At 37.4% G+C, this 14854-nt stretch overlaps 1 protein-coding gene across 4 annotated transcripts in view; it reads left to right on the forward strand.

Annotated features, from left to right (window-relative positions):
- The first annotated feature begins 309 nt into the window (after positions 1-309).
- ssbp2a (single stranded DNA binding protein 2a) overlaps positions 310-14854 on the forward strand; it is a 30628-nt gene continuing 16083 nt past the window's right edge. For 3 of the 4 annotated variants that reach the window (XR_013821316.1, XM_079871966.1, XM_079871967.1), the window contains exons 1-4: positions 310-519; positions 10360-10432; positions 12668-12729; positions 13427-13511. Coding sequence is in view for 3 of the 4 variants with exons in the window: in XM_079871966.1 (XP_079728092.1) it covers positions 467-519; positions 10360-10432; positions 12668-12729; positions 13427-13511 (273 nt within the window). In the remaining variant the exon portion in view is untranslated. The remainder of the gene's footprint in view (positions 520-10359; positions 10433-12667; positions 12730-13426; positions 13512-14854) is intronic. The other variant, XM_079871968.1, reaches the window with a different exon arrangement.

Below are 14854 nucleotides of genomic sequence, written 5' to 3' on the forward strand. Positions count from 1 at the left end.
AGCCTAGTTAATTGTAATAAGTGTTGTTGCAGGCTATATCACACGTAGGTTACAGTCTTTCCAACTACGTACATTAGTGTTTAAAAAGCAAAATCACTTGTCACTTAGGAATTAAGACATTTGATGGCTTGTGAGGGGGAAATGTCATCAAAATAAATTGTATTGTGTGCAGTCACACACTTTCTTAGTCAGCCTTTATGTCATGCTTTGTGGGGTCAGACATCAAATTCACCGGATCACAGGGGGCGTGGCTGCAGTCAGAGCGAAAGAGAGAAAGGTGTTGAGTGGGCGAGGCCATTTAGGTTATTTGCTCAGAAATCGGGAGAGAGAGGGAGAGAGGGGGCGCCTGTTCTTCACCGACGTCCATCCAATGGTGAGGAGCAGACTGAGTCGCTATGGTGACGAGATTGTTTCGACGGAGGCTGTGATGGGTTGACAGGTGCGTGACAGTCGCGTCTGTGCAAGCATGTACGCCAAAGGCAAGAACAGCGTGCCATCGGACAGTCAAGCCCGAGAAAAGTAAGTTATATTGAGCAGGCGGTGGAGGAGGAATTCTCGCGGTCACATCTGCAGTCGCACACACATTTGGACAGAGAAGACATTTAAAAGACAGCAGCTGGCGCATGTACGCTTTGCTCCTCAAGTTACGTGCTTTCTGCATTATGAAAAAATATTTATATATCACTAAGTGTATCCTGTGGTCATTTATTAGCTTATATGATTATCAAGAATAATTTAGTTTCCTTCAACGTTCTTGAGCAGTCGATGGCAGAATCTTTCTTATACAGCACGTAGTTAACTTACTCGGATAGTTTGCTTCGCTTTTCCTACCAAAGTGTTTTATGCATTTTGAGTGACCTTTCAGCTGTCCATCTGAATGTCTCTTGGCTGGTTTTAATTGTTTTAGAAATTTTGACTGATCGTAAACAAATCAGGCTTGGTTGTGTTATGTTATGTTGTTCTTAAAAGGTGCTGTGCAAGGTGTTTACAAGGTGTGTGCAAGGATACTCAAATCATTTCACGGTTATTGGTAGTTGACAAATAGCATGGACATTAACTTTTTTATTTTAAATATCAAGATTTTAGGCTTAAATGTTTATATATTTTTACAGGAAATTGTTTTTTTAGGTGCTTTAACCATTCATTTTGGTTTCACCATCTGTTTTAAAGGGTTAGTTCACCCAAAAATTATTGGCGGGTCTGTTCATGTGTGTGATGCTGGCCAATAGTGAGCTTATATATTGCTATACGTACAACCCAGAAGCGATGCGCTGTTACACTACGTGAACTCACTCAGAGGCCCACACAGAAGAAAATGAATAATTGAATAAAGTCGTTATTTTTGTTTGTTTTTGCGCACAAAAAGTATTCTTGTCGCTTGATAAACTTATGGTTGAGCCACTGTAGTCACTTGGACTATTTTAGGCTAAACATTGTCTTTACTAACTTTCTGCGCCGGCAAGTTTCAATTACATAGAAGCCTATGGAGAAGTGAGGCAGCTCTCAGATTTAATCAAAAATATCTTAATTTGTGTTCCGAAGATGAACGAAAGTCTTACGGGGTTGGAACAACATGAGGGTGAGTAATTACTGACAGAATTGTCATTTTTTGGGTGAACTAACCCTTTAAAGTTTTCTTATTTTTTGCTGTTCACTTCAATAGTCCAGTGGTGTGATATTCTCCTTTTTTTTAAGTTTTACACATAAGTTTTACACATAAAGTGAACATCACCTCCAATTATGTTCATTCACATGAAGTTATTCTATATAAGTATTAGAAACGAGCTTTTTTATATGGACCAACAAGCAGTCCTGACATCACAGTTCCAAACTAAATTCATAGTCAAAGACAACACTAAGGCCTGGTTTCAAAGACATTAGATTACACCAGGATTAGTTCAATTAGGACATAGCTTTCTAAAATATGCCTTAGGAAACGTTACTGGTGTGCATCTTGAGAAAAACAATGGCACTGACATATTTTAAGATATGTCAATGCAAGTTGCTTTCTGTTAAAACAGCTCAAACCTGCATTTTAGAACTATAGGCTTAAGCCTTGTCTGTGAAACCATGGGTTTAGGTGTTATATAGCCTAAAGTGTGGAAGGTGGTGTCATTGTATTGTGTGTTGGGTGTTGTCAATCCCTTAGCAAGTTTAGGCCGAGGGCGACGCATATATCTGTCTAAACTTTAATTTTAGTTTATCCTCTACATTTGAACAATGACAGTTGAATAATATTACTGGATTAAAACAAATGTATAGTGAAGGTAAACCTTGTAGGCCTAGTCCTATATTGAACAGCAATCTTAAGCATCATCTTAACTTATAAATTGCTCTGATTTTAGACAGCTGTGAAGACCAGCAAATATTTATAAGCTCACCCTGTAGTCATTGGTTTGTAGGCCTATCTCAGTTTGAGGAGTCACATTTGTTCAATCTTCACTATCAGGAACGTGATTAAAACTCCCCTATAAGTAGCAATTTGACCTAGATAGCCACTGCGGTTAGACTTCCATAGTTAAGTATTCTCAAAACTATGGTTTTAGGGGTTCACTCTCTAGATAAAATGTCCCAAATTAACATTTGACAGCTGCTAAAAGTGAGTAAAAATTGACTTTGGTAAGTAAATAAAATAGGGTGACCATACGTCCTGTTTTTCCAGGACATGTCTGGCCAGGATTTCGAGATCGCCCAAAATGTCCGGGATTTGGCTTTTGCTTTCTACAGTCACCATTCATTATGTTTACATTATTACATTATTTGACACTGACACGTACGTGCCAGCTTTGCAGGTCATGCATTCTGCTTCACACGGATCCCGACCGAGACGAAAACACAGGAATTTTCTTAGCAATGCTAAAACGCACATCAACCGATCTTGTTTAGCGTTCATGTAAACACTACATTCAGATTCACCAATCGGAATTAATTCAGTCCTATTGAATCAAAAGGTGTGCATGTAAACAAAATAAATGGCGACTATAGAAAGCAAAAGCCGAATCCCGGATATTTTCTCGAAATCCCGGCCGGACACGTCCTGGAAAAAGAGGACGTATGGTCACCCTAAAATAAAATGTCAGCTGGGCTGTAACTTTATTAGGAACTACAACAAAATAATGGTTTAAACTCTCACTGATGTAAGTGATCTGAGCCATTCAAATCAAAGACATACAAACCGTCTGCTAAAGAAAACACCTGTCACAACGTGTCTTCCAACAGCTTTTAGCTCAGTGGAAAATGTACCATAGGATGTTTATCTAGAATGCCTGAATTCTTTTCTTCTCCAGAACTCCATATGTGGAATACACATTTGAGCGGCCACAACAAAAAAGAATGAAACAAAATCAGAATTTTTTTTTTTTTTTTTTTGAGTTTCCATAGATAGGCCTATCCGAAAGGAAAAAAAAGTTCAATAATTCAGCTGTCATTGAGATATAAATGTTTTTTTTGTTTTTTTTTACGTTTATGCATCGGCAGATGTTCTTATCCAAAACAACAATTTTTTACATTTTTTTTATTTCATGCATTACCTGGAACTCAAACCCATGACCTTGGTGTTGCATCAGCATTATCATGCTTTTTACTGTTTTAACACCTCAAAAACATTTCTACAGTTTCATTACAGTTGGAGAAATATGTATGACCCATAAATTGTCTTAAACCACTGACCATTGGCAGGTGTGGCCAAAAGTTAATTTTGAATCCTGCATACATATACTTTAAAATTTTGTTTCATTAAATACTTTTATATACTTCTACTATAAAGTTCCAGAATGATGCCTTTCAAATATATGTTCTCTTTATATTTTCTAATGTGGTGAGAAGTGTAATTTCTCTGTTCTGCAGTTTTGTTCAGTTTGTTAGAGAATGACTGGTTGTCGTTCCTGCTGCTGGAACAGTTTTTCCGCAGAGTGGTTGGCCTCTGATATTTCTCTCCATCATTGATATGCAAGCGGCATCACACCGGCCCTACTGCAAGGTTAAGCAACCGTGACGGCATGGCTTAGAAACCGGCTAGGAGTATTTTCTCTCTGTCTTTAGCCTATGTGTAATACAGCCTTCCTTTTTTATTCACAAATCACACACAGTCTGTGTGGTCCTATAGTTTTTCCATGCGTCCTTTGACCTATTTGAAATCCAACAGAGTTTCTCCTTTATTGTCGCTTTGGTCTATGTCTAGTTGTAAACTAGACTAAGATCTTCTGCTAAGATTGTGTTGTAAGTTCTTTTCCAGAGCTGCACATTTTCTCCATGCTTTCATCTGCAAGATAAGCTGGCATTTCCTGTTGTTGTCGTGGAGAAAGGCATTGTTTCTCGAGGTGTTGTACAGCATGCTTTGGTCTAAACCCCTGAACTTCTGGTTTTCATTTAGACTGTACACATTTTTTACCATCTACAGGTACATGCCTGCTCCAGTCAAACACCATTTTTAAAAAAATATTAAACACACACACTTATAAGCTGTGTTGTATTTTTATTTTTTATAAAATGATTTCTGTTGACACATTATGATAAAGATGAAAGCAAACCACATTCATATTAACCTAGTAGAGCATCTTAATTAATCCAGAATAGGCTGAGGAATGTAGCATTGTTCTGTCCACACAGGATATGAGTTTCATTCCTTAGACTTACCTAGATGGCCTTTTCCCCTCTGAAATTGTTCTGTTGTTCTTTCATTGCTCCATTTTTTTCCAGCAGTGTTTTTCCAAACAGACTGATTTTTTTTCCAACTGACACCATTTTAAAATTCAGCCATGAACATGATTTGCTTAGAAATAAATGTACAAAACTAAATTGAGTTATTAAATTGATCAAATGTGATAGTAAAGACCTTTTCATTGTAACAAAAAAGTTTCTATTTCAAAAATGTTCTTTTGAACTTGCTGTTCACAAAAATATTAAGCTGCACTATTTTCAACATTTATAATAATAGGCCTAGGCTAACTGTTTCTTGAGCAGCAAATCAGAATATTAGAATGATTTCTAAAGGATCATGTGACACTGAAGACTGGAGTAATGATGCTGAAATTTTAGCTTTGACATTACAGGGTTAAATTACATTTTAAAATATATCAAAATAGAAAACTTATTTTAAATGGTTATAATATCTTTGTTTAAATACTTTTTTACTGTATTTTTGATCAAATAAATGCAGCCTTGGTAAGCATAAGAGACAAAAAAATATTACTGACTAATTTCTTAACGCTTGTGTGTATGTAGCCTATATAATGTATTATACAGTATCTTCTGCAAAAAATATGCATCCCTGTATTCCGCCATTGTCTGTTGGCTACACATCAAAGGTCAAAATGACCATAATGTGTATAAATGTATAATGTTTCAAATGTTTAGTTAAAGATGTCAGATGCTGATGTTTCATGCACTGTTTTGTTAAATAAAAGCGACTTGTAATTTGTCAGCTATTTTACAAACCATGGTTGCGGTCATTTTCCACCGTTATCCTCATGTCACTCTCCTTCCTCCTTTTCAGCTCTCACCATTAATCATTTATGAGTTCCTGCTTTCCTGTCTCTCCTCTTCTACCCATCTCTATATTTGTCTTTCTGTGTTCATCCCCTGTTCTCTTTCACTGCAACTACAGTAATGTGTCAAACATATACCCATAGACAGATTTGTCCCAAAGATACAAATGCACACAGAGACACCCCGCTCTCTAATGTCTCTTGGGAAATGAATCTGTTTGCATCTAGCGAGTGTATGGCAGTCAATGAAGATGTTATCAGTTCTGGAGAATGGGAAAGAGCGCTGTGTTGATGGGATGAGGACGCAGCATGAGGTTAATGATGCACTCTTGCCACTGTTCTGTTCTGTCATTATTACCTCTCTTTATATAATTTCTCATATTGATTGTACAGCTAGTGTCTTGAGCTGTGAGGTCATTTTATTTTTTTTATTTATACATTGTAATTTTATTGATCTAAATAAGTGCAGATGTAGTTATTAAAGTGCCCCTATATGCTATTTTAAAGTTTCCTAATGTTGTTTTGGAGTCTCCTACAACAGGTTTACATGCATCAAAGGTCATTTTCTCATAAAATTCATTTGCACATCACTACATTTTCAACGACTCGTCAGATGAATCAATCTCTCTAAATCCATCCTTTCGGCGAGCTACTCTGCTCTGATTGGCCAGACAGCTCAGTCTGTTGTGATTGGTCTACCACGTACAGCGCGAGTCGAAACAAAAACGCCCATTGCCGTAACAACGTCAGCTCTGCATGTCCTGAGGCTTCCTACACTGTAAACTAAACACAGTAACGAACAATGACGTCGATTTTACCATATCAATCTGAGAGCGAGTCCGATGATGAAACATTGGAAGAACTATTCATTCAACCCGAACCTCCATCGCAAGATCAACTGCACATTATGACACATTATGAGATGTTGCAACTGTAATGTCCATCAACAAACAGATTATTTTACTTGTACTTATTTATTTACCGAGTATTTTTCTGATTTATTGCGGTGAACACGTGGAAACTGTATCAATAACAGTGCATTAGCCGAGCTCTAGCGTGAATGACTGATGAAATATAAACGTTGGTAAAACAAGTATTGTTCCATGCTTAATCTTTACTCAGTTTTAGGTAATAGTGGCCCACAACTGATTAGCAGAAGTATTTCAGTAAGACAGTAAGAATGTGAGTAACCAGTTAGCAGGAGACCTACACAATATAAAACTAAAAACTAAGTATTTTAAACACCATCTTTCAAGAGCAAGCGGTTTGCGAATCCTGCACTGAACTAGAAGTCTTCAGTAAAATAAAGGAAACACAGCAAAAGTTTAGGATTATACTGCTGTGGTATCATGGTAAAGATTAACTTTAACCACTGATTCTTCACATGCTTGTCCTTGGGCAGTGAAAAAAAAAAACTGGCTTTACCTTCACATTGTAGAGCACAGCGTCTTCTCAACATGATGCTATCCAGTATCCAGAGGAATCATCTGCCAGTTTGAGGGGGTTCAAGTTTTCCCTGGTGTCTGCGTGCGCAATAAGTGGGCGGGCAATATGCTAATGTTTCGTCTTGACGTCACAACGAAATGGCTTATGACTCGTTTAAAAAACGACTCAAAAGTAAGAGTCGACTCTTACTTTTGAAAGACAATAACTTTATATAGGGTGCACTTTCAGATTTAAAACTTTGCAGGATGTTTTCATTCACGTAGACCTCTGTTACACACTACATGAAAGGTCATTTTCAAAAATCCATAATAGGGGCACTTTAAAGTTATTTATAATTTGATTATGAGTTTGTTAATTAATGTTTTGATCAATGGTCCTTAGTTAGCTATTAAAAACTGGCTTAATATCAATCTTGTGCTCATTAATTATTTTATTTAGGGTTGATTACTTGGTTATTTGTATTTTAGTCTTTCTATTGCTTTTTTTTTTTTACTCTTTTTTTTTTATTTTAGATTGTTTGTTGGTTGTTATATTTCTTCGGCCTGTAATAAAAGCCTAAGTAGGGAAAAGTTATATATATATATATATATATATATATATATATATATATATATATATATACCAAATATATATAGAGCCCCTTGTCTCTGTCAAACAAAAAATTTAAATACATTTTTCATTAATTCAGCTTAAAGCACAACAGAAATTATCTCTGTCTATGTAGGTCAACTCTGTCTAATTGGAGTTTAAGACAGGCATCATTAATATTGCCCATACTGGAATTAAACTTCATCATGTAACTTGACTGCAAGACATGAATAATAGCTCAAATTGTGTGACTTGTGGAGAAGTGCTATTACTTTTTTTTCCCCGAGACCTGTTGCTTTCTGCGTTTACACCACGGTCTAAAGTACAGTGAATATTAGGCAAATTAGTCCGGTGATGTAGGACTGCAAGCACCTCAACATATTTTTAAACCAATCAGCATGTTCAGCGCCCAAGCCCCACCCCCGAAAGTTCCTGAGCTTTGAGAAAGTACTACCTTGTAAGCAGGGACTTTCTGAGGGGGATTTTTTCTACCCGGAACTTCATTTAGATCCTGCTCCTGTGGTCGAAACACACCGAGTAGAGTACCACCCCAAAGTTCCCAGTTCCTGGGGAAAGTTCCTGTGGTGGAAACGTGGGTTAAGTGATATTCACTTGATATTCACGTGATATTCAGTGAAAAAATCTTGTAGGTTTGACCAGTAAGCAACTACTTAGCAACTACCCAGAACCACCAAGCAATGTTCTAGCTACTATTCAGAATACCATAACAACCAATAGCAGTACTGTGGCAATCATACAACACCCAGACCTTATTCTCCAGAGAAATAAGGTGCAGCCATCTATAATTTTGTCTTTGAACTTCGGTTATTGCAGTAGTTCTGTATATTTCTATGGCATCGCTGTCGAAGAGTATTTAGCTAGTGAAGTGGATTCACTTGTTGTAGAGTTAATGAAAGTTATCATGAGCATTGTAATGTTTGAAGCAGATGTCATAACAAATGTCTGTAGACCGGGAAGATTTTAAAACTAGCGGTTCATTCATAAATCCGTAAGATCTTACCTTCCTGTTGTGGAAACAAACCGGAAAACAGAACACAACCGGCACAGTGCTGAAAAGGTCTAGGCTATTGGAGGAAAATGTTAAAATCTCATCTTAAAGTTGGTGAAGTATGTCTGTGCTCAATAACTGTTATTCTTAAAAAACCTAGTTTCTTTTCTGCTTCTGTTTGAAGATTTTGGATTTTGTTCATTTGGAGAAAGGGGAAGACTGCCGGAAAGATCCTCTCTCTGTCTCTTTTCTATCCTTCGTCATTAGAATATGAAAGTTTGCTGACAGTCTCTGGAAGATTGATTCTCAGGAGCTCAGGACCCCCCATCATTCCTCCAATCTCCAAATCTCCTCCCTCAATCTCACTTGTGTGTGATCTTGGTTTGCCAATGTTCCTCTGTCATTATTCCACTAGTACTTTCTTCTCTTGCACAAACACTGTCTTATACGTTGTAGTGAATGTTCGTCATATTTTTATTTTTGTTTTGTCTGAGTGTATGCGCATATTCTGAACATTTGGAGGTCGTTTTGTGCATCAAGTGTTGTTTCTGCAGAAACAAGCAGGAGAGAGAATACGTCGTCTGCATACATGTGAAATATTTTTTAATAAGGTGCCGCTGGACTCTGCTGACTCAGGTTCCCTCACACATTCATGGAGGATACTAAAAAAAAATCAATATGAAAATCCTCTATACAATGAATTTTCACCAATACAAAAATGACCAAATGTTATCGCAGAGATATGGAACTCTTAAAAATTCCAAATGAGATTGTACAACTGAAAGTGAAATGGTGAACTGAATAGTAATGGAAGACTGAACTCTCTGTGAACTCAGTGTTTACCCAAAGTTTGTCTTGATTATGATATCCAAACTAGGACTTGAGTTGCCTTATTAAAATCACATATGGGTTGCTTAAACATATGAGATTATACACAGCTAGAAGGTAAAGATATGGGTTCAATTAAAAGCATAGTGTATCCAAAAATATATTCCCTCTTGTTTTCCATATAATGAAAGTGAATCAAAAAGTGGGGCGCCAGAAATAAAAATGACCATAACAACTAGGCTATAGCATTAGTCCGTATGACTATATTCTTCTGAGGTCATATGATAGCTTTGTGTGAGGAACAGAGTGGAATTAAAGTCATTATTCGCTAAAAATCTTTCCCTCTGCTGTAACTCTGAAATCTCGTTGGAGCAATATTGAAAATGGACATTGCCAGGTTCATGGTTTTGTTTAGTGTGGTTTAATTCAGTTTTTCTCCTGGATAATTAAAACGACTTTCTGCATTCATTTTGAGTCGTGTATTATACTACACGTGACACACATAAGATATTGAACATTTTCATATTTGGTGAATTAACACAAATTTCAATCTTTCAGTCTTTTTTCTCACACAGACCTCTCATATGGCTTCAGGGGACTTGAAATTATATTGCATGTGTACTTGTATGTCATTTTTGGAGCTTAATTGGTCACAATTCACTTCCACTGTATGAAAAAAGTAGTATTAACACTGCTAAAAATCTCCTTTTGTGTCTCACAAAATAAAGTCAGCCATACGGGTTTGGAACAACATGAAACCGTGTAAATGATTACTGAATTTTCATTTTTGGCTGAACTATCGAGTTAAGTTACTTTGCTATTTCAAAGAGGGCATGATAATTATTTCTAATTAATTATTTTTGGAAACTGAACAATTGAGTTTTATTTAACCATTGGAGCAGGACCTAAGATAAAGGCTTCCTGAAGGATCTTATACAGTATATGACATGATGCTTTTAAAGTAGGTTTCCTCAATATCTTCTTAATTTTCTGTCTCGGCAGGTTAGCTCTGTATGTGTACGAATATCTGCTACATGTGGGAGCTCAGAAATCAGCGCAGACCTTTCTGTCAGAGGTAAGTGAACCAGTTCTTTGCATTTTTACTAAGACATTTACTGTGAATAAGGTGGACAATTTAAGATGATGTACTTTTTAGGAGGTAATATTTACATGTAGCCTTACAGTACCAGTAAACAGCTCCTATGGAACCCTTACTGTTCTCTGATCCCAGCTTAATTTAATTACACTGGATACAAAAGCACTCTGGCACTAGAAACTGGGCAAACTGTTTCTGTTTAATGGCACTGTCTCGTAGAGATACAGCGGGGGACTGTAAGCTTATTTACACAGATTCTCCTAAGCACTGAGTGTCCACTTGCTCTGCTCTTTAAATGAACATTGTTTATCTTCAACATGAAGTTAAAGGCTTGCCATCCTCTGGAACTGTGTTTGGGAAAGAGATGTTTATATCGGTGTCCACGACAGCTCACTTACTGATGACATGATCACTGACAAGATACAATTGAACAGTAAAAGTAAATGCAGATGCAGATGAGTGTTCTAGCTCTGAGTCAAGTAAATATTTGCGAATGACAGCGGATCAGATAAATACTGGAACAGAACAAAGAGAGATGAGGGAAAACGGAATGAGACTGGCACGATGACAGAGGTAAAAACACAAAGGCTGGCCCACCACTCAGACGTGAACATCAACAAGCCAGACAGAGCTGTCGTGACTCAGTCCAGCCTCTGTGACTAAGCCACCCGCCCCGTCCATTGTGGCCGGTTTCCTTTGCGACTCCTGTCTTTTGCCACCCTGCTCATGTAACCAGTTCCCGCTGGACTCGAACCCAAAAATAGCAGTGGCTCTCGCAGCAGTGTATTGAGATAATGTTGGGCACACCCGTGTTGTTTATGGCAGCTGTCGTCAGTGCTTTAATGTCTGTAAACCCATCTCACATGGTCAGTGACTAAAACTGATGATCTCATCAAGATGGATGGTGTTTTCTGTTCCTGTTTAGTCTTAGAGAAAGAGTTGCGGAGAAAGGAGAAGGATGTGCAGAAGGTCTAAGCCTAAAGTATACTTCAGTTTTTCCCGTATCCGTACAGCCGAACACACAGGCTTTCAAAGTATACTTCATTTGAAAGCACTCACAAACACAGGTGTTCGACACATGCACACTAGAAAGTTTCATCCTTGTTCAGTGTCTGCACTATTTCTCTCCAGAAGTTATGAGCTAAAAATGTCTTTGTACATCATGAAATCGCGCAGACTCTGATCAGCATTGCCGGTGGTTCTGTGGCTTACATTTTATCATTTTTTTATGATTATAGTTCTGTCATTACAGTTCTCTGAGTCTTTGGCATGGTAATGGGTATGACAATGTTGATATGTTTGGTTTGGCAGATTCGATCATAATAAAGTGATTTTCGAGGCATGCAGTTCAAATCCATTCAAATGACTTTCGAGTCATTGGTTCTCAAGTCAAAGTCAAGTAATTTTATTCATTTAGTCATATAGGCCTAAGTCACAAATTTGCTACTCGTGTCAGACTCAAGCCATGCAAGTCGAGACCCCTACCTCTGGTTGTTGCCGTCTCCAGTAGTTTGTTGTTGTTGCATCTCATTCAGTCTTTCTTTTTCAACTGTGAAACAACCTGTAGGTTCTTTTGTTAGTGGATCGTACATTGTACGTGCAGTTAGAAAAATCTGACTGTGCATGTACAGTACATACATACTATGCTGCTGATGAAATTTGGATCACTTGCACTGTGTGCATACCCTTGCATACATGCAAAAACCAAAGTATACTTTAGGCTTTAATGGCTTGATAACTGACCATCGCCAAATCCAGCCTGTTGCTGACCAGTCCTACCTTAGCAACTGTTGTCATCCGCCATGTTTTCAGACAAGTTTTTGCTCTTTTTCTAAACCTATGGAAGTCCTGTGTGCTTGAATAGTATCAAACACTATTTTCCAGAAATTATACAACAATATAATAAAAAAACGTTGTCACTTCTTTGAAAATGTCCAATTCCTTCCAAGCTAACAACCAAGGAGGATGGAGCTTAGCGAAGTGTCAGTTGGTTAACTGAACTGAATAATGACTGAGTCACACTGAGACTGTTTCAAACAGATGCCAAGTTACAGTTTTATCCCTCAGATTTATTCTAGGCACCATGTTTGACTCTGAGTTCAGCTCTCCATGGCAGAATTTGCCTTTAATTATGTTTAAATCACAAAGGGAGCACAGGTCAACTTGTCACTGAATCTTTATATCTCTTCCTTTGTTCTCTGTTTAACTCGGCAGATCCGATGGGAGAAGAATATAACATTAGGAGAGCCGCCAGGGTTCTTGCACTCATGGTGGTGGTAAGAATATCTGCTATCAGATTTCTTTAGCACTATGTGAATGGGATTAGTGTTCTAAAATACGTTTGAGTTATAATTATTAGAATATGAACGTCTGTAATTTCATGGGATCTTTAGTTGATACTGAGGTGGAGTGGGGATTATGGAGATCATGTTGTCTGGATGTGTGCAACACGAAACCCATTTAAAAAAAATAAATAATATAATAATATTACAGTATACAATATATTAATTAAGGGAATTAAGAAAGTTCAAAAGAACAGCATTTATTTGAAATCTTTTGTAACATTATAAATGTCTTTACTGTCAATTTTGATCAATTTAATTCATCCTTACTGAATAAACATATTAATTCCTTTCAAATGCCAAGTTTCAAATAAAAATCTTACTGACCCCAAAGTTTTGAATGGTAGTGTAAATCACAGACATTCTCACCAATAATCAATTAAATTTCTCTGAGGATCCCCAAGTTAGCTGAACAGTATATGCTTTGTAATTTATACAATGTTGTGCAAGAAAACAGACATATTTAATTCTGACAGGATAAAAAAAATCTCAAAGTACATCTGTGAAACAAACATTTCCTCAGGGAAAACTAGTCCCGTCCAAATAGAGCTTTAATTAACTGAGGATAGTGATTCATTCTCACACTGCAGTATTAGTCTTTTTATATTATATTGTGCATCTTTTATTGCAGTGTTTTCTGGGACCTCTACTGTGCTGCTTCTGAGAGGAGAGAATCATGTGAACACTCAAGTGAAGCCAAAGCTTTTCATGACTATGTGAGTATAAATACGTTCACCTGCAATGAGGATTAACAGGATGTTGTGCTGTTACCATGATTTTATTGGCTGCTGCTAACCACTAATAAACCAATTAATACATTTCACTGTTTTGAACTGTAAACAAAACCAGTAGGAATCCACTGACCTATAGAACAGCACTGAGTGATTTAGAGCTGGTCCCTGAGAAGCCTTGCAGGATAATTGTGAGTGAGTGTACAGCTCATAGAAGGAGAGGTAAGGAGAGCAGGAGGGGAATGAAAAGCGGGAAGGATGATAAATTGGTGGTCCGTGCTGGAGGCATTTGCAATGATGTCATACATTTGCGGTCATCTTGGCTAGAGGGAGGAGGACATCTTGACCTCTGTTCTGAGTGTGAAAGAGAGAGAAATAGAGATAGCAATAGAGACAAATATGAAGTGTGATTAGATTAAAGGCTTGTCTATAAGAAATAATGACCCATTTGGGTAATTTCAAAATGAGCATAATAACCTCATTGTTCCTCTAATACCGCTAACACTGATTCCAACTACAAGTCAGGTGCCTGTTTATCTACCACAAATTATATTGACTTCAGGACCAGAATCATCAAGATTAACTACTGACCAGCCACGGCTCATTACAGGAAGAGCCTCCACTTTTAGTTCATGTGTCAATCATGTGAAGTGCCACACTGATCCTCAGTCATGCATGAATTGATTTACACATGTCATTAAATCATATAATCCTCTAAAATGAGTCATGGCTACATTAGACATATTTCCAGAAGTGATTTCATCTTAATTAAAGGGGTCATATAATGCCATTTTTGTACAAGCTAATATGATTCTTTAGGGCAGGGGTGGGGAACGTTGATCCTGGAGGGCCGCTGTCCTGCAGAGTTTAGTTCCAACCCTGAAAGAAACATTCGGCTGCCTGCAATTTCAGTAATCCTGAAGACATTGATTAGCTTCAGGTGTGTTTGATTAGGGTTGGAGCTAAACTCTGCAGGACAATGGCCCTCCAGGATCAACGTTCCCCACCCCTGCTTTAGGGTCTAAATTAAAAGTTTGTAATATACTTTAATTAAAAATTCTCATTAGTATTGTAAGAAAACACTCATTTTACCTGGTCAAAAACAGCTCTGTTTTCAGCACGCCGTTTAAGTGCATGTGTCTTTAAATGATAATGAGCTTTGCTCACCCCGCTCCTCTGTTCTGTGCGTACACCGTTTGAAATAACACAATAACCATAATGCGTTGTTCATTATAAACGTGGGATTATGAATTATATTGAGAATGTTGTACATAGAAAACATGCCGTAATGTACCCTGAGTGTAAACCTTAGACGCATTCATCGTGAA

Source organism: Squalius cephalus (assembly GCF_949319135.1).
Source record: "Squalius cephalus genome assembly, chromosome: 5".
NCBI lineage: Eukaryota > Metazoa > Chordata > Actinopteri > Cypriniformes > Leuciscidae > Squalius > Squalius cephalus.